This window comes from Pempheris klunzingeri, chromosome 4 (assembly GCF_042242105.1).
Source record: "Pempheris klunzingeri isolate RE-2024b chromosome 4, fPemKlu1.hap1, whole genome shotgun sequence".
Taxonomy (NCBI): Eukaryota; Metazoa; Chordata; class Actinopteri; order Acropomatiformes; family Pempheridae; genus Pempheris; species Pempheris klunzingeri.
The window spans coordinates 20,566,475-20,586,674 of NC_092015.1; the positions used below are offsets into that span (position 1 = coordinate 20,566,475).

Here is a 20,200-nt window from a genome sequence, read left to right on the forward strand (position 1 = left end):
TTGAGAGTCACATGCATAAAATGTGAATCACATGAGGCTGGAAGATGACAGAAGAGATGAGGAAAAGATAGGATGCGTGTGAGGTGTATTGTGCCTTAGAGAAGCCCTCAGAAGGTAATGCTGACATTAATACTGATTAACCCTTACTGCTTAAGTCGATGTATAGGAAGGTCGGTTCTAGAAGACTAGTTCTTTGTGAGTATTAGATATTGCTTAATGCGTCATCTGTTCAGAGTTCCAATCAGATGTTGGACAAAGTCGTAACAACATCACTTTCAAGGTGAAGCCCTTAGAAAATGCTCTGCTGCTTCAGGACCCAACACAGGAGTAACATCACAGAAAGTTATTTAACCAATCAAACCACATGCTGACCTGTGAGCCGCATGTTGATTGACAAGAGCGACATTTAGAAGATGGAGGGCAGGAATGTTGTTTCACTTACTCAATTTCAGGAAAACTTGTGTGCAAAAAATGAATAGAAGTTAGTTCTTCTTTTTTAAAGGATAATGTTTAAATTAAGACTTTTACACACTTCTTCCTTTTTGGACAACAACTCCTCACTTATTTCAGAGCTAAAAAAAAAAAAAACACATTTCAGACGGATTAGTTTCAGTTAAAAGCTGATAATGACCACTCAAGTAGAATTTAGATCAACAGCAATGCTATAAAAAAGATGGTGCATGTGTGTGTGTGTCTGCCTGCTGGTAGCGCTAACCTATTATTGACCTATATGATAACCCATGTGTACAATACTGAACGCGTGCATGCTTTTTTTTTTTTTAGAGAGCAGCTGGAAAATACAGATTCGAGGGCAAACACTGCTATGATTCAATTGCACATCCACACTTCAAATAAATACATAAATAAATATATTAAATTTGGTTTTTAATAAATAATGGGTGGCAAGTTGAAGAATAGAACCAATCCAAAGATAGTCTTTGATCTCCATGGCCGATCCCTGTGCAGTGTAATATCATGCAGTCAATGAAAACAGCCGGTTTGATGAGAGATACAATACAGCCATTGTCTGGGTGTGTATCTTATCATATTCCAAGTGAAATATGTAATAACACGGTTGCTCCGGCTGATGTGCCCGAGAGGCCGTAACGTCTTTGTAAGTTTTCATACTGCAGCAGTGTATTTTGGGTTGTGTGTGTTGAAAGGGGGGGGTGGTGTGCAGAGATAATCTGGCAGCAGTACAGAGGCTCAGTGTTTGAATTATCTCCAGCTACTTCTGCCGGGCATTGCTAGATAAGAACCACCACTGTGTATTGCACTAGACAGATGATTTATCAAGTCGAGGAGAGATTCTATTATATGAGGTGTAGAATAACTTTGTTACAGTGTTCAGCCGTACAGCGTCATAGCTACTGATGTCTATCGTTAGAGGTGCTGTGACTCCCTTCTGTGATCCACTTAATGCACAACAGATGGATACTAATACAAAAAGTCCACAATGCTGAAGATGACGTGTCGACGGTTCTACTAAGTCATTAGCAAAAATAAGATTTATTTTTGTTTTTTGTTGTGCTTTTCTGTAGCCTGCTGTCGATTCAGAGTACCATGAATGATCTCATTTCATAAGTGGAAGCCAGAGGTTTTTTCTTTTTTTTATATATATATATATAAAAAAACAAAATATTTGGGCTCATGCATTATTTAATACATTTAATCTATTTATCCATAATTTACACCAGCTGTTCGAAGATGAGTTGTATTTAAAGTCAGCAGATGTAGCCTGAGCATCTAAATTTACGTTTGGGGGAATTCTGCCTCCTTCACGTCACCGTTAAGTGTTGTTTTTGGAGAGGAGAGGGACCTGCTCTTTTTATTTAATTTTTTTTGCACTTGCGCACAGCTAACCGTTGTCAACTGGTAGCTCGTGTACATATGAGCGTGCATAGACGAGGAGAAATATGAACTCATTAAAATGACACACATTGTTTCCCCCGCAGTGTCAAGAAATGACACTTCATGTGAAAGCTTCCATGAGTCTACCATGCGGCTGATTTGAAGTTCTTGTCTATGCACTATGAACGTGGAGCCTCTATTACCAAATTAAATTGGTGATGTGCTATTACTCTCTCCATGTGTTGAACCTAGAGTGAACCTGTGCCTTGTCGTGTGTCATCGTGAGAAATTCACCGGGGGTTGGGGGGGTGGTGGGGAGAAGAGACTTTTGAAAACCTGTAAATACAATAATTACAATGCTTTTGTCAAAATTTGCCACTAATCCTCTGATTGTTCTCAAGTTGTGTTACTATTTACACATGTTGCCACAAAGGAACATTATTGTGTGTGTGTTTTTTCTTTTTTTTTTTTTAAGTGCTAAGAAGGTGTGTTAAGATTTTGACATTTGCATGTATGTTTCAGCTCCCGAGCACGACGAGGGGTACATTTGAAACAGCAGTGTCTCTTCAAGTGTACGGGTGGCTTAAATGCATGAGTTATAATAATGACACTATAAAATGAACAATGATAACCCAAGAGTAAATGCAGGTAAGAGTCAGTAGAATTGAACTAGCAAGTCAAGTGCTTGTAAAACACCCAAACCAGTTAAATTAAATTAAAGCAAACATTTCATAGTTATCAAAAGAACATTCCTTCCCTTGCTATGTTTGTGTTTGCTCAAAGGAAAAGGAAAACAAAAAATCCACATCAGACATATTTGTCCTTAGAGTCGTGTTCCTATCCACGCTGATGATGTAAGACATGTCTTTAAATCCAAGAGGCTTGTCTCTCTTGTGCCATGTGCAGATCCAGATAATATGTATTTTCTCTTCCTTTAGTTTTTTTTGAGGTGAGGGATATTTTTTAACCTGCTTGTTTGGTTAAATCCGCTGGCTGTTTGCTCTTCATATTGTGCTGTCCCCTTTGCTAGGCTGTCCTCAGCGGGCCGCCAAGGTCCGTCCACACCGACCACCGCGAGGCGTCCTTTACGCCGTCTCCTCTGCACTTCGGCCGTTAGAGCTGACAAACAACTGCCACCTCTTACTAATCTGTGCTTTAATATGATACATTTGTACGGTTAAAGTCCATGTTTTAAAAAATGTCAGATTCAGCCGAGAGGATTAAATCCCCCCCTTCAAAGGCGCCCCCCTTTCCTTTTTTTTCTGATGATTAAGACATGAGCGCCGGTTGCACTTATCAAGAGTCTCGGCCATTTTCTTCCTCGGTAGGTCCGAGGCCAATCACCTGCAATAAGAGAGGATTAAGATATAACGAGTGCTAAGCCTTAATTTAACTTGATTGACCCTGTTTATTTCACTTGTGAAATTAAATAATGGCCAATAGCTGCTGTAATTGTGCCTTGACAGAAATCACATTAAAAAAAATGAATGTACAATCTATTAGGAAGTATTAGGAACACCTGCTCTTTTTGTAGTCTAACTAGATGAGACCAGGCGAAAATTAAATTTATTGATGGAAAAAAACAGAAATAAGAAGCCATTATTTCTTACTGTGGTCTGTGGAGAAATGGTCAAATCTCCACATTGGGGTCTGTGAATCCTTTTTTCCCCTCGTTTACAAGGACCGGTTTCTCTGTTCTTGTGTGCCAAACAAGTATCTGGTGGGAAAACGAGACACAAACAAGAGCAACATTAGTAACACACTGTTCCCTTAATGCACTCCCTCACTCCACTCTCCCTCTCAGCTCCCACTCTGCCCCATGTTCTTCAAAACAGTCAATTCTGGTTATGGCTCCAACAGGACCTCTCTATGTGTAAAGAGCTACTTGAGCGTGAACCCTGCATTAGAAGGGAGTGAAGAGGGACCACATGAGTGTGTTATCTTACAAATATGATACAGCCCTCTCAGCTTGGCCTGTGCAAAGTCCTCTTCTAACCATACGATAATGGCTACCTTGAAATGACAGCCGACCCAAAATGTTTCGCCACACTATGCATGAGGCTTTCGCCTTAGCAGGAGCAGCGCTGCAATTCCTTGCAGTTCTTCTGGGTATGCTGTTATGCTACCAAGCCTTCGGACTGGGTTCATTTGGCCCCAGAGACCGGACAAATATCCAGGAAAAGGATGGCAGGGGGAACAGGGGAGGGAAAAAACAGGAAGTGTCAAGCTCATTTTCCTCGCTCTTGTCTGCGATGGAACCCTCCTTCCTTTCATCTCGCCGTGGCGGCGGGAATGAATTATGCATAGGGCATGTTTGAGACGTGCCAGGAGCCCACTCCCACTTTGCTCAGGTGTTGGGGGAGGTTAATAGTCACACTCGCGTCTGAAGTGGTAGATTATAAGGAAGAGAGATGCCCATGCACGGCTTTCCATTTTTTTTTTCTCTCTTCCTCCTTCCCTCCCGCCCTTCTGTCTGTCCCAGCGCTCATCTGTAATCAGTGTACTTCCCTACCTCCCTGTGCCCCCCCAACTCCAATTCCGCTCTCTCAGCCGTTCCCTGAATCCCCTCTTTTCATTTACCCCTGTGAATGGCTGGGGGAGAGCAGGAGAAAAAGCTGGCTGAAAGTATTTCTCTCACCCTTCCTTTCCTCTCTCTCTCACTCTCTCTCTTTCTTTGTGTGTGTGTGTGTGTGTGTGTGTGTAGGCGTGATTGCGGTGTGGATACTGGCTAGCTAAAGCCCTCTGGCTGACTCCTCTTCGCCCCACAAGAAGCTTAGTGATGTGACCCAGACCAAGGGCCATGAGCAGGAATGGTGGAGTGGGTACGTTGCTGCTGCTGCTATCCTCAAGCCTCTTACTGTGTGTGTGTGTGTGTGTGTGGGAAGTGTGAGAAATATAATCAATGATATCAAACTTTTCAGCAAAAAATGTACTCAAATTTAACACTCCATTGACCACTCGGACCATGCCGAACTCTTCCTTTCATAATTTATGGTCTTGTGTCTTATAAGGCAGCCATATTGAGTAGAAGTAGTTTCTCCTACTGCCTTCATTCATTTGTGTACAGTACAGGAAGTTCTCATTGGGCCTTTGGTTATGAGTAGTGCCCTGCCTTGCATCACTAAGGCAGCGAGCTAGCAGCGGTGTTAAGTAGCACCGAGCTACAAAATTCTCCATTACATAACTTATCAAAACATTAGAATTCTCTCTCGTTGCTACGGGGGACATTCAGAATTCAACGCTGTGAGAAAGTAGATTTGGTTTCTCTCCACTTTCTTTCCTCTGAATCTAAATAATTGGTAAAATATATTTTACCAAGATGATTCAGTACTTGAAAACACGACTGATTTAACGAGGTAAGTTAAGTATAGTGCACTTTTTACTCCACTACATTTATTTCACAGCTATTCATTTATTACTGCGGATTGAGATTTTACATTCAAAGCGCACATGCTTAGGCAATATGATAATATGTAATTAATAGAAAATGCAATGTATTTTTAAAAATTGAACCAGTTGTTCCAAACCTGTTTGGCCTGTGACCTCTTACAAAAAGCGGTTTGCAGCTGGGGTTCTTTGTAATGTTTCACATGTCTGTGAGTTGTTAGCGGTTGCAGTAAAGAGTCAGATTCCCTCCAAACCTCTCAGATGGTTTGTTCTGAAAATAAATGTCTGAGGCCCAAAAAGGTCAAAGTCTCCAATATTTCACAAAAAAAAAAAAAAAAGATTAGAGAAAAGTCCAAATACTGAAAACAGATTTGTGTATCAGGCATTTGTTTTTCTTTCCTACACTAAGAAATATCTCACAACCCCTCAGATTTATATTGGCCCTCCAGACGGGCCCAACCCCCTGGTTGGTAAACATTGGGCCACTATTGAACTTTATAGAAAGTGGTTAAAGATATTTATTACACTGCATTCGAGAGTGTTTCTTTTATACTTTTTATGGCACCTAAGGAGGATTGCACCTTTCAATTTCGTTGTACCTGTTACAATGACAATAAAGACATTCATTCATTCATTCATTCATTCATTCATTCATTCATTCATAAAATTAGCTTCATCTTATCACATACAGCTATAAAATAGTGTTGACACACTGATGCACCAGTATTAAAAATCTAATAATGTCATATATATTGTTCCACAGAATGGATACTTTCACTTTTGGTACTAGTGATGATAGTGGTTTTGTACTTAAGTAGGATTTTAAATGAAGGTCTTGAACTTGTAATTGACTTTTTTATACATTGATGTATTGGTACTTTTATTATAAAGGATCTGATTACTTCTTCCACTGCTGGCTGCAGCAGGTTTAATTCCCTTAAAACCAGTATTTGCAGTCCTTACAAAGCAAATCCCTATACTACTAACTGCTCAAGTAAAGCTGCTTAACACCAGTAAACACTGTAAAAAGGAAATTACCTTAGTGCAATTGGCTGCTTTGGGCTCCAGGTCATTGAGTGTGACAAGTTCCCGGAGCAAACTACTCTCCTGGTAGCCTCCCTTTACCCCGCGAAGCTTAAAATACGCCTGTGGCTTGAAGAGGATGAGCCTCAGGTTGATGGCAAAGCCGGCCATGTCGATGGCAAAGGGCCGATGGGGGTCGAACACCGTCTTCCAGCCGTACACCTTCCCAGCTGCGTTGACCTTGGGGGACTCGTACCGCAAGCCGCCCACAAAGGCCACAGGCCACACTGAAACTTTCCGAGTCGATCTCATCTGGCAAGAGGAGAGTCAAGAAGAGAAATGGAGGGGGGGGAAAGAGAGCGAATTAGTCATCTGCAATAAGCGGACATGACAGTAAGACACAGTACTTGAACATCAGCTGCCAGTGCTACAGCAGAACATGGACGGAGAGCTACTGCTATTATTCATCCTGAAAGACGTGAATATTGACCGAGCCGTTCTGCCATGTGCTGCTGACACGCTGTTAGATGAAGGCAGATCACACACATTGTTCAACAGCAGCCCTACAATGAGATAATTAGACACAACCATTTTTAAAGGGAGTAAAAGCGGACAGTGCCAAGAGGCTTTGAAGGAGCCAAATCATTAGAGCAAGCGGCTCTAGTCGCTGGTTGGCTGAGGTGATTCTTTAAGGTAGATCAGTGCCATCCTCCTCCTCTTTTTTTTTTTTTTGTGTCCTTTAATCTTCTAGCATCAAACGGTCATGCCGCCCTTTTCTTTGTCTGCCTCTCAGTGAGTCCTTGCAATTCTGGCAGGAGCTGCCGCAGTCATAAAAGGTGTGTTTTTACAACGAGGGAAGAGCAAGGTTTAGAAACACCAGAGTCATTTAATCAAACTCAGTGCAGCAGAAATAATGATGCCGGCGCCTCTCTAGGGAAAGGGCTATCTAAAATAAAGGTCCAAGTGCATGTCTAGTGTGTGTGTGTCTATAGTATGAGATGCATTACAGCGCTTATGTGTATTTGTTAAAGCAGGCATAGCATTAATCACAAATATCCCTGTGCTTAAGAGCTGCTGCGTTAGATTGGCGTGTGATCTGGCGGGCTGCTGTGTGGTCAGTTCAGGGGATCAGAGAGTAGCAGAGTGTAAACAGCATGAAGCAGGCCGGGGGGGCTTATGGGAATCTGTGGATTTGAGCTTTAGGAGAAAAGACTGTGCCAGGCACCCAGATAAGATTTGGCAGGATGTTCTGTCTTAACAAGCTCTGGGTGTTAATGGTGGAAGAGGGACGAGTCCTCATATGCATGCGTCCATGTGATTGCGCTTCCATGATTTTATACATACTGTGGGTGTTTATTTTTTTCTCCCTTACATCTGTCCTCATGTTGGTTTTATGTCCTACATGTGCTTTGTTAGCAACTGTTTTTCCTCACATCAGCGTTTCCTTGTACTGCTCACAAAACCTACTGTTGGTTGCTGAGCAGCTCCTTTAAAGTATTTTCCAAAAGGTCGTCTTGCCAGGTTTTTTTGTAGCCTGCACATGATTGAATCTGTACACGAGTTCTTTTTGGCCAAATCTCACCTGCCTGCTTCCCTCAGAGATATATGTAGAAGTTAAATCAAGTGGAAGTATAAATCAGGCTCTCTGCAGGCACTGTCAAGAGGCTTGTCACTTTCCCATCTATAGTGAAAATGTGAAAATGAGTGTTTCACCTGCTGCCCCTGGTGGGAATATCAGCCAGAGTAAAACAGCACAAATTCCTCTTCTGCTGCCACCAAAGCAAATGAAAGCGCAACAAAGTTCCTCTTGCCTCATTCTGGTGAGCATAATATGTTTGTACACAGGTTTTTGTTTTCGCTGTTGCTACAGTTTGCACATGAAAGCCTGTGTGTGCATTTAAGACCGCTCAGAGAGAGCTCTACAGAGACACAGTGGACGTGTCGCAGAAGAGTCGGAGAAGCAAAACAAAGAAAAGAAATCCCAAATTCTAACAAAGAGATGAAGGCAGGCATCCAGGTGTATGAATCAGTCCTTCGGGCTGCAGAGAGGATGAAACAAAACGGGGCTGTCATCCATCGAGGCCATTGGTGGAGTCTGTGGATTTAAGTCTTTGTCCAAAGATTAGAAAAGTGCTGGCCTTATTTAGGTTTAAGGATCCTGATTAAATTTCCATTTTATTATATTATGCAGAATTAAGCTGATGGATTTCAAAATTTGCATTACAAATGGCACCAGTTGTCTATCTAGATTCCGAATGAAGGGTTTTTTTGTACATGTATGATAAAGTAGAGCAGGCTGTTGCGCCTTTAATAGCTTAAATCACAATAAAATCAGAAATAAAATTCTCATTTCTAATAAAAAGCTTCTCAAAGATTTCTTGCGTGTAAATATACAATAGTCAAAATCTCATATTAATGTCGATATTGACATGTTTTGATATTTGAATGTGTCAGTATCATCCTGCACTACTACACACACACACACTGATTACTGCATGTGGTTGTCTTAGATATAAGTTGGTGACATTAATTCTTGCAGACTGGAATTGAGAACAGCGAGCAATGCTTAAGCACGGCACAGTGCTAAACAGTGAATGATTTTGCAGTTTGGGAAGAAAGAAACAAACTTTTCTTATTAAGCCTCAATAATTGATGTAGTTATTTACAGGGCAGTGTAGGCCTGCTTTGACTGTGGGCAATCAATTTGTGTGGAAAGATTATTGTCAGTTGTTTGTTTGACTTACATCGTAATGTTTTGCCACCTATTTAGGGCAGCAGTCATTCTCTGTGGAACCTGCCCCTGATTTTACACTACATGCGAGTGACATCGCAAATCTGTTTATATCATTTAAATGAAAGTGATGCAGTCTTTGCGATGACTTCCTTCAACCTAAATACAGCGAGCCGTATTGTAAACCTAGAAAGTAAAAATGCTTATTATGTATGGAGGATAGGCATTTTTTTTTCATGTTTCTGAGTTTAAGATGAATTCATTTGGAGCATTTTAAACATGTTACAACCATCCCTGCATTTATTTTAAATGTCCAGATGTAGCACTGGCATTATTTCCTTTAAATTGTTCATCTCCTATGAACATAAGATGTGTGTGTACCTATGCTCAAGGCATAACAAATGTCTTTTAAGTGAAAATGTTTTTTCTGGGCTGCAACTGTCTCTGTATCTGACTGCTTTTCTTTGTTACAGGGGAATTTTCATTTGGTTTGATGCCAACAGCTCATCAGCATGTAACTAGCGCAGGTAGTGCTGAAAATGTTTTGCAGGAGCTAAGAATCAAAGAACGAGTTTGGGGAGCGCCTTGGTAGCCGAGTGGTTACAATGCATGGTCATTGCCAGTTTGATTCCAGCTGCTCACCTTTGTTGCATGTCATACACCTCTTCCCCCCCCTGTTTCCTGCCTGTTTCTATCAAAAAAGGCAAAACGAATAATGTATGACAAAGAATGAGCTTGCTTTAGATTAACCACAGAAAATAATTTTATTTACCAAGTGTTGCATGTTGCTCTTCCAACCATGTCTCCACACTGGAGTCACTTAAACGTCTTTCTGTTTTCAAGCTGCTTAGACACTCTTCATATTTACTGCTGTGTCAGCAAACTACTGAATTTTCACTGTGGTGTCAGCAAACAATGCTGTAGTTGCAGTCAACTCTCTGCTTTCTGTCTATCCCGCTGTCACCTTCTCTTTTTCTCTCATTCTTTTTCTGTCTCTCCCTCTCTCCGCCTCGCTCTCTCTCTCTCCCCCTCAGGGCCGTTACTCTGGCCCATAAACAGGCCCGTTGGAGGTGATGGAAGGCCTCTGAGGGAGACGGAGCACTTCGGCTGATTCCCAGAGAAAGGTAATGACAGGCCCCGTCAATACCCAGTGCTCCATTTACTACGGACCCCGTCTGCACTACTAACAAGACTTGAGGCTAATACTCAGAGGACCTAGACCGTGTCCGCTCAGGTAATTCAACTGATGTCAAGATGGATGGCCTGAGATGTACTGATTACATGCCCAAACTTCTCTCCACTAGCTCCAAATCCCTGACTATGCTTGTTAAGAGCTGAAAAAAATGCTTCAAGTAGCTGTGAATTTATAGTTCAACTCCTCTGATCCAGTGCGAACACCAAAAGGAACATACACGTACAGTACAAAATAGCATTGGCAATATCCCTATCTTAAACAAATATTCAATGTAATATTTTGTCTCCTTCAACCTTTCATAGAGCCTGTGTAAAAGTGCAGTCAGTTTTTATTTTACTGGGGCTTTGCACAAAATGACCATGATACAGTATTCTGCTGATTTTTGGCTTTCCTGATCAGTTCCACTCTCTACCCTGTTAGCCGAACTGCTGCTGAGCTTTCAAGATTTCAAAACAGGCATTACCGGCTTGCCTCTTTGTTTTTGCTGGGAATGGTTCAATCTCCCAGCCCCCCTGAATCACCCACCATGTGCTCTGTTTTCCTGAAACTCAGGTGAATGTTAGTGCTGCGGCATGGTAATTTTCGGTAGTGGTGTAGAATTGGCAACATACAGTACTAGGAGTCAGTTTAAGATTACAAATGATTAAAATAAGGTATAGGCTTCAGATTATTAGGATTATAATTCAGGTTGGACATACTTTAGATGTTATCCTAATGGTATGTTAGTACTGTGTATGATGTTTGATGTTGATAAAAGATAAAAAAAACAAAGATCAAGCAGTGCTCTCATTGATCCTTGTCTTGCAGGTCAATCACGAGGGTTCTTAACAAACTGCATTAAGTGAACATGAGTGATGGAGCAGCAGGAGTGTATACCAGCTCTGACCTCCTCAAACAGCTCCAGGCTGTATGTGTTGTCGTCGTCAGCAAAGTAGACGATTCCAGCTTGGCTGCTGTTGGCGTTGAAGGTCTCCCTCAGCCACCGCAGTGCCAGATTCCTCTGCATGGTCCCCCTGGGGATTCTGGGGTCGCGAGTGTCCCCCCTCAGCTTATAGTTCCTGGGCGTCTCTACATTGAGGTGGGTGTAGTTAAGCCCCGTTTCTCGAAGAAGCCGCGTGACAAGAGGCGTTCTCCTTTGGGAGTCCTCCACAAGGATCCAGTGCAGGTTGGGAACATGGAGGAAGGTGTTTGCCAGCCGTGTCAGCTCAGCCTTCTGCACTGGGCGACTATATGTGGGGGTGATGATGTGGATGGTGGGCAGCACATCGGACCAAGGCGGAGGCCGCGTATACACATACTCTGTCCTCACCACCTCCACAATGTCCTTATCTGAGGCACAGTATTCCTTGGAGTCCTGCGCCTGGCCACCTGCCTCCCTCTTGCCCTCGACACCATCATCTGCAGATTTGGGGATAAGAAGACATGTAAGGCATTAGTGCAACCTTGGGCTGCCCTTTGTATATTTGCCTCAGGTGACTTAAACCCAGTGGGGGTAAAGTGTACCTGAGAGCCGGTGGTGGCGGACTGCAAGCCTCTCTGGAATGATAAAGATCTCTTTTACTAGGTGGTGACAGGCTGCAAAAAGTGAAAGCAGGCACCGTGAGAGGATAACACAGCTGATGGACAGAGAGACAGCGCAAAGGAATGGGAGGGGAGAGATGAGCCTTGCTATTCCCCCAGCATTGCCTTTGGGCTTTCCTTTATAAAGAAAAAATGGATCCACTAGACATGCCCTCCTTTTATGTTCAGCCTCCAGACCTTATCCTCTACCTGCCCACCTCCATTTTCCAAGCTTACTACCACCGTGTTACTTTCCTGCAATAAACACAGCTGTAAGTTATTTTGCTAAAATGTGGAAGTCCTAGTGCTCACATTTAAATGAACTGTTGTTGGACCTCACTTTTGGTTGTTTGCAAGGACTGAACACAATCAAAAACAAATTAGAACAAGGCATTTTAGCATTATAAATGACTCCAGTGGTTTAAATATTGATCTTATTTGGTTATTCTGCTCTACTCAAATGTATATTTTTGCATTGGTAGTTACAACACTCTCGTGCATGCTGGTTATATGGAGTCTGGAAATGCAGGTAACACAAATTACAAATTAAGAGGTATAAAACCACATCCATGTGTCCTGTCAGGGATCTGCCCAGACATATGCAGGAAAAAACTAGTTTTGTCCTCATTGTGTTCATTCATTTGTCCAGCTGTGGTACTACAGTAGGGACTGTAGGGACTCTTTTTTCTGTCTGCTGTAAGAAGGTAGCGTGGTGTGGTGGTTAGAACCCAAACCTGGGGCCTTTCTGGGTGGAGTTTGCATTTTCTCTTGCGTAATTCAACAATCAGTACAACAATTTTCACACGCGGCATCGTTGCTGTGATCCTTTATTAATCGGCAGCAGGTGTTCTCTTCACAGCTGGTTAACTTGCTCTGATGTGAAAGGCTGTCAGGCTCCATTGTCTGCTATTGGCTGCTGCAGTCTGTGGTGTGTACGTTTGACACATCACACAGTTCAGGTGCCACAGACACAAACAGGCCACCTGGGTGCCTGCATGGTGTAGAGGCCTCGTCACCTTACGTAGTTACAATGTGTTGGTGTTACCTATTTGTTACTATTTTACCGCGTCCAGAGGAAAGTTCTACATTAGCGTGACAAAACAGATCAGACTAAAACTGACTAAAAGATAGTTGTGCACGCTAGCACTTGCTAATTAGTACTAAACATAAAGTATGACTGGAGGCAGGAAGAAAGTCCCAGATTCAAATCCAGGTTTGAACCCGGGGTCTTCATGTGTGGAGTTTGCATGCTCTCCCTGTGCTTGCGTGGGTTTTCTCTGGCTTCCTCTCACAATCCAAAGACATGCAGGTTAGGCTAATTGGCAACTCTAAATTGAATGGTTGTCTGTCTCTCAGCCCTGTGACTGACTGGTGACTAGTCCATGGAGTACCCTGCCTCTCGCCCAAAGGCTCCAGCCCCCCACGACCCTGAAGGATAAGCGGTGTAGACAATGGATGGACTGATGTATAAATAAGAAAAATGTGACCCCTTACTCTGCTGGCTTGCATGTGAACAGAGGTGAATTAGTCAGCCGACACACACTGAGTTGACTCCACTTGTAAAAGCTGTGATATTTTGGCCCAAACAGTTTGGTTATGATGGATAGGACATGATTATAGAATCATTAAGTTTGTTCATTTCTTTTCATTGTGCCACAGCTAATGGCAATCTTTGTCACTGTTCTGCCCGAGCTCCACTCGCACCTCCAACATGAGAAGGATTTTTCTGCAACACACAGATTAACACAATCTGCTGATAGCCAGATGTTCAACAGTGGCTGCCAGCAAGTACGTTGCCAAAAAACCTCTAGCTTCTCTTTTAAGAGCGCACAAAAGGGAGCCGGTGTGCAGAGCTGGGTCAGAAAGCACTGGCAAAAATTTGTTTTTTTTAATTGTCATTGTGTCTTCACTGAATCCCTTAAGATTTTAATCACTGTATGCGTTCAATTGTCAACATCTTTTTAATTAAAGGGGATCTGGTGAGATCAAACTTTTATGGAATTCTTCTCTAAGGCTGTTGACTCATCAGACACTATTTTAGGTGTGTAGACACACAGCACAAACTAAATATTTTCTGTGATTTGTAACTTCTGTTGAGTTCAGACTGCCGTTGGTCATTTGTGTAAATCTGTTTTGTTTGTTAACCCCTGTATGTGCATTCATGACATTATAAGAAGAGGCCAAAGAGCTCTATTGATTTGCTGTCGCTCTAATTTGGGTGTGTTTACTCTGCAGCATACTTGACATTTTATACTGTTGGTTTATGGTCTCAGGGGAATGATTGGGAGGCTCATGAGTATGTGCATTAATGACTCAGGCTGGTGTGCGAACGTGACATTACACATGGACGCAGGCTATTCCAGCAGATATTATTTCAAATTGTTGATTAAATATACTTAAAACTAAATGAAATGCATTTTCATTGAATTTGAATGATTTGAATTTTGAAACAGTTTGATCCTAAATGATAAAACCAATAAATGACATGCTGCTGTATACTGTAAGCAGGACACATGGTGTGATGGACCAAGGCATGTGAGTAGATACACTGTAAATTATTATTAATAATTATCATTGCTATCAACATAAGAAAAATTAATGCAGAGGCACAGTTGAACAATTAATTCTTAACTGATTGGCAGGATGAATATACAACATAAAAATAACTATTAGTATATGTGATGGTAACTTCTAAGCCTTCCTTTGATGAGGTTTACAATGGCTGGACAAGTGTTATTGAGCTCTGATGAAGCTGATGGTCATGGTTACCGAGTGCCTCTAAATGATCGGCCTGTCGTCTAAACGTGAAGTGTAGTGTGAGGTTCAAGGACCCACTTCAGGTTTGATATTGCACTGCCTACCCTTGCGGATGGCGAGGAGTGGAGCTATAGCGCTTTGGTGCCAAACAGTGATGAGCAGAGTCCAGGGTAACACGATCAACACGATGGCAAGAATATCTCTTCTCTTCGGCATCTCCAGGATTGGTTATTTGGCTCGGCATTACCTGGAGAAGAAAGATGGAAAGAAAGAAAGATGGATGTGTTATCATTCTGCATTTTCTGACACACAGGATTTCAGCTGAAGCGACGTTGAAATTCTTAAAAAAAAAAGAATTCAGTCAGAATCTAAGTTAATATTTACTCATATGCTGCAAATCTGAATTACTTGCGAATGTGGAGTCACATGCGCAGAGCCTTATCTAACACTAATCGCCTCAGAAACACCATTTTAGGCAGTGGAGGACACCCATATTAATGAGTCCTTAAGTGTCATCGAGGAAAATGAATAAGAACTCCAGTGACACAGAAATTGTGTAATAATCTATTCAGAGCTGATAAAACTGAATAAAATATTATTCTGTAGCAGACACAGCAGCATTACAGCCCCAAGACATTAGTGAGATGATGGAGCAAGTAATTGTTGTTCAAGCTATGCAGAAAACTATAGGGAGTTGAAAGCATAAAGGTTGTAAAATTAAAACAAAAAAACTATGCTCCCTGCAGGCACGTCTGCGACGCGTTCCAGCTGCGGTCCGCTTTTGCTCCGTCATTACCACGGTTGTAAAACCCATCAGCAGCGTTTCAGAAGCATTTTGCCTGGCTGATTAGCTGACTTGCTCAGATTTAGTTGATTTGGCCATTTGCCTGTGATTTCCGTGCCTCTAACATGTCCAAACAAGCTACGTTTCATATTTTGTCTGTTTTTGTGTGTTTCTTGTATGTATTTGCTGTTTTGTTGTGCTGTATCCTCCAGACAGCAGCTAAAGTGAAAGTGTTTTTTACACATCCAAGATGAATGTCTGTGACCATTCATGTCTGGCCTGGTGCCATTGATTATATATTGATTGAAGGTCAACATGAGAGCTTTTATTTTGAAAACTGACCAAGCCCACTCTAGTTAGTGCTTTAAAACACACCAGGAGCGACGTGGCTCCGCTAAAGATGTACACTTTGTCTATTTTCGACTGCATCAAGCAGCACAGAGGAGATGAGGCGGGCAGGAAGTCAGACAAACAAACGGCAAAGAGAATCAGGTCAGTTTTCAAAAATAACAGCCCTGTGCAGACTTTGAATCGTACATTCCTCCATCACATCAATATTATTCTATAATCAATGGCACCCGGTCACACATTAACTGGTCAGAGGGGTTTTTTATACCATGTTCAACAAAGAGGTTCGCCTTGGATGTAGAAAAAATACTTTCCCTTTCACTTAAGCTGCTGTCTGAAGGCTACAGAATCAACTCTGAGCAAGCCAACTAATCAGCCGGGCTAAACTGTGTCTGAAACACTCCCAGTGGGTTTTACAACCGCGCTGAGGATGAAGCAGAATCGGACCGTGGCTGGAAGACGAAAGACATGCCTGCTGTGTTTCAAAGCCACTGGAGGAGGCCATGGAGCAGGAGCTCATGCCCTCTGCCAACCCCATGAGCTCACCGGTGCCATCACTGAGGGCACGGGCCAGTGACTTCATGCCCAGAGTTGGAACTATTCACCGGCCAAATGGCAGGAAATGGTGTCACCAGACTGCTGGTTTACTGTTTGACAAATGTGCTGAGTCCAGATCATTTGGTTCAGCTTTGTATCGCTTTGAAAAATCTAATTACAGCATGACAGACATTAACTGGGACTTCACTGATACGGTATCTCCAAATGAATATAATCTTCTTTAAAACGCCATTTATATATCATATGTCACCATTTGATTAAAAAAGTGGTAGCAAGCCTTACTAAGTAGCCACTGTAATCTACCCCCTCATGTTTGTGCCCTTCATGTATTAGCATACGCTTGAGCAACAGAGGTAACCATCAGTTTCGTTGCTTGAAAAAACCCAGAGGTGATGCTAATGCATGAGAAGCACAAACTGAGGCTAGGCTGCCCCATAACCAAACTTCAAAAGAGAGGATTGGAACCAGCTTTCACTCTCAAATGTATTTACAGGTCTTTTTTATTACTATCACTCCAATTATTGGTTTTTCAATAGCCTCAATAAGCTCCATCCACCTCGAGAAACCATAATAGGCTGGTTAAATTAAATCTAACTAACTCAATTTATAGGTGTCTTATCCTTTCTAATATTGATAGAAGTTTATTTTATATACAGTATGTACGGCCAATAAACGCACTCGTAAAATCTCTATATTTTCATTTATGATCTATTAGGATGATAAGTGTATTGATGGTTGCTAAGCTGCCTTAGTTACTGTTGCTATGCCTGCCAATCTTGTCTTCTTGGCACATATGCAGTTTACTGTGATAATGGCGGCAGATTTACATCTTGAAACTCCTTTTCAGTTTTTTAAAGAATGGGTATCTGATTTCAAAAGCAGCCTGTCATTTCCGGCTCGGAAAGTGAAGTGAAACAGATTTTATCAACTGTAGTTAGCTACTGAATTAAGCTAGTGATGTTAGCTCCATGAGTTGTCTCTGGGTGACTTTTTAATGCTTTTAATGCTGACTAGTTGTAAAATGAGAAGCATGTAAAAGTAATAAAAGGTGTATTGAATATACACTTCATGGCTACATACAATGCATGGTTCCCAGGGAAAAGCCAACATCCTCATCTTCTGATGGTCAACGTAGAAGACATGGAAATTAAGAAACAGCTTTCTTCTTGTATTGCAGAGAGTAAATACTCATATAGATCAGTATTATAAATATGGTAGAGAAAAGCGTGTGTGGACAGCTCCAGATGTTACTTCATAGTAGATGTGCTAGCCATAAACAGGGATTTTTCTTTTTTCTTTTTTTTTTTTTAATTTAGCCTGTAATCCTACAAAACAGCCCATTAATGTAGTTATCTAAAGTCAGTTAGAGCAGTTAGAGCAGATAAACATGACTAACAGACCTGCCATTCCTGGTTACACTTGCTAAGCAATGATTGGATGATCAATGTTTAGCCAACGGGTTTAACCTCCAGTCAACTGTGGGCAAATGTATGATTGAATAAAAATGTTAGGACTTTGTCGTTAAAGACCTGGAGAGGTGTGACTTGGCACGTGCCACTGCACAAATTGCATGTAGTTTTATGCATTAGTGCTCATATAGGTTGATTCTATATTGATATTGAATTCTAAAAAAGCACATAAAGACATGAACACGTCATTTCATTCAAACTTTGAAAGTGAGCATTGTGTCGAATCAACCTGTGACACAGTCTCAACAAACATTGTTACATCATGTTTCACAGATGTAGAATTTGTATAGTTGGTGTAGATTCTGTCATTATACTACAGACTTAATTATCATCATCATTGTGTCCACACCCTGCACTGCACCTCATTGCTACAAGGCTCATTTGCATAGAATTTAAGGGTGACAGACCTCCCCATTTCTCCCGGGGTCTGTCTCTCCTCCTCCTTAATAGGCTTCTGGCATAATGCCGAGCCCTAACTGGCAAAATGCAGTTATTAACTGATCTGCTCAATTAAACAAAGGAGAAAAGCAGACATAATGTGAGCACAGGTGTTTGGTGTATTCATTTCGGCTTCACACATGAGGAAACAAGTCACCACATTTCCCACAGAGATCCTGCTCCCACTGCTGGGGAAGGGGGCAGAATATTGAGGCTTAACGTAATTGTACATGCCAATTATGTTTATTGAGCTCAGTAAATAAATACATCATTAATGCCCAAACTATCAGGTGTGAACGGCTTAACTTTGAATAGTTCTGACACAAACCCTACAAAATATATGTTCTTTCAGCTGATAAAGAAATTGGTCCTGCAAAGTTTGCACGGAGTATTTATGTGCTTTTTCAGTGGTGAGGTGATTTACAATGACGTCCACAGCGGAAAATATGATTGTGCGTGACTCTGCATGCTTATGTAGAAGTGCAATACGTTGTATAGAAAACACTACTACTCACATTCCATGTCCTTGAATGAACACTATGGGAATGGGGCGTATTTTGAATTTCAATGATAAGCACGGTAAATGCACTCCTTTGAGTCGTGTTTTAAGGGGAAAACAAAAGGATGCCAACTCTTTCAGCAAGACGTGGAAAAAGCAATCTATGGAGGAAAGAGGTTTGACCATGGAAGTGCTACAGATGGAGAGAACCTTTAGACCTTAGACCTTGTCATCATAAACTGAGATACAGTTATTTTACGCATGCTTACAATGCCAACAACTCTTTTGCAGCCATATCATATGTAAAAAGCACATGGGCTGCGGATTCAGTCATTTCTAAAGGGAAAATAAAAACACTACTCTTATCGGTAATTCACCATGCAATCTGAAGGCACTCAGGGAGCACAACGCCACACTAATGCTGAACACCTATCCATCAGGCATCATTGCTATCTCTTACCTTTTATGTGAAATGGATGTCTTGACCTTGTGTTGGGATGTATCTATCTCTCTTAGCTTTATAATGGTGGCTTAAAAAGGACAGCTTTTGTACTGGGAGAAAACCTTGAATTTTCTCATAGAAAACCTACAATAAACATTTTCAATCTAATCAATTCTTTGGCCAAGTCTTAATTTTTTTTTAGCCAAAAAGCCAGTTTTAACAAGGGAGGTGGGGCCACTCTGCAAACACAGACTGCTGTTAATAGAATTTACAGGGGTACTCCACCTCATTAAGTTAGAGGACTCTCCAGGGTCAAATTTAAATTAGAGTGGTCAAAATTGAAGCAGCAAAGAACACTGGATCCTACATTTCCCACAGTGCATCTCGATAACATTTTGTCTCTGCGTGGTTAATGCTCACATTATTCAGGGTTCTCTCAAACCTCTAGTTTGTAATGTAGACTTCCTGAAACTTTTTTGTCTCTTTTCCAAAGCCAAGATAACTCTGATGACATCACCATGACATCATCAAACTTATTTTCTCAGACTTGGCAAATCTCCTCTGGCTCCCCAGAAAATGTTGTAAAACTGTTGAGTAGCACTTCTTTTGGCCAGTAAAACTGACTTTAAAGTGTAAAGTTTAATAACTTTGCTTAACACAAGCACATGAATGAAAACAGGCTTCGGGCACTCACCCGCAGTTACAACTGGATCATGGCACCACTGGTGATGCGCAGCTGGGACGACCACACTGCACACTGGATGAGCTACGTAGCGGTCACATCCTCCATGACACCTTTGCCGACCATTTCCTTTTCCTTTTCCTACGCCGTGTCTACTCACGCAGACAGGCAACACTGGGTCCAGACCTGTAAAACAACGACATTTCAGTGAAAATGAACAGTGATCATTAATGATAACAGATGACAGTGAGTGCTTCTCTCTTTGCGTTTTCCCAGTGTAGCTACATGTGTCCCCCGTGAGACATTGAAGGAGCTTAAGCCACGTTTAAACTTAGCTGTCAGGAATGGACAGGGCGTAAAAGTCAAATGCCTTACAGAGATTCCTGGCTATATACACCTTCATGAGCAGTGTGCTGTGTGGCGTCTATTCATTATTTATCATCAGAGACCGGGCTGAGGATGCAGCAGAGGAAAAG

At 41.7% G+C, this 20,200-nt stretch overlaps 1 protein-coding gene across 1 annotated transcript; it reads right to left on the reverse strand.

The window, feature by feature from the left end:
• Positions 1-3,099: 3,099 nt before the first annotated feature.
• LOC139200168 (galactosylgalactosylxylosylprotein 3-beta-glucuronosyltransferase 1-like) lies at positions 3,100-19,789 on the reverse strand. The gene is made up of 7 exons (XM_070829404.1): positions 19,737-19,789; positions 14,609-14,751; positions 11,691-11,762; positions 11,074-11,585; positions 6,277-6,573; positions 3,462-3,568; positions 3,100-3,195 (listed from the first exon to the last, which is right to left on the reverse strand). The coding sequence occupies exons 2-6, from the start codon at positions 14,718-14,720 to the stop codon at positions 3,482-3,484; spliced, it is 1,080 nt and encodes a 359-aa protein (XP_070685505.1). The 5' UTR covers positions 14,721-14,751; positions 19,737-19,789; the 3' UTR covers positions 3,100-3,195; positions 3,462-3,481.
• Between the last annotated feature and the right edge of the window lie 411 nt (positions 19,790-20,200).

Bases quoted from the DNA above. Each gene is read 5' to 3' on its own strand.
- LOC139200168 (XM_070829404.1), bottom strand. From the start codon at position 14,720: ATGCCGAAGAGAAGAGATATTCTTGCCATCGTGTTGATCGTGTTACCC. The intron at 11,763-14,608 runs GTAGGCAGTGCA...CACTTTTTGCAG, and splicing joins ACTCCTCGCCATCCGCAAGG to CCTGTCACCACCTAGTAAAA. The intron at 11,586-11,690 runs GTACACTTTACC...CCAAATCTGCAG, and splicing joins CCGCCACCACCGGCTCTCAG to ATGATGGTGTCGAGGGCAAG.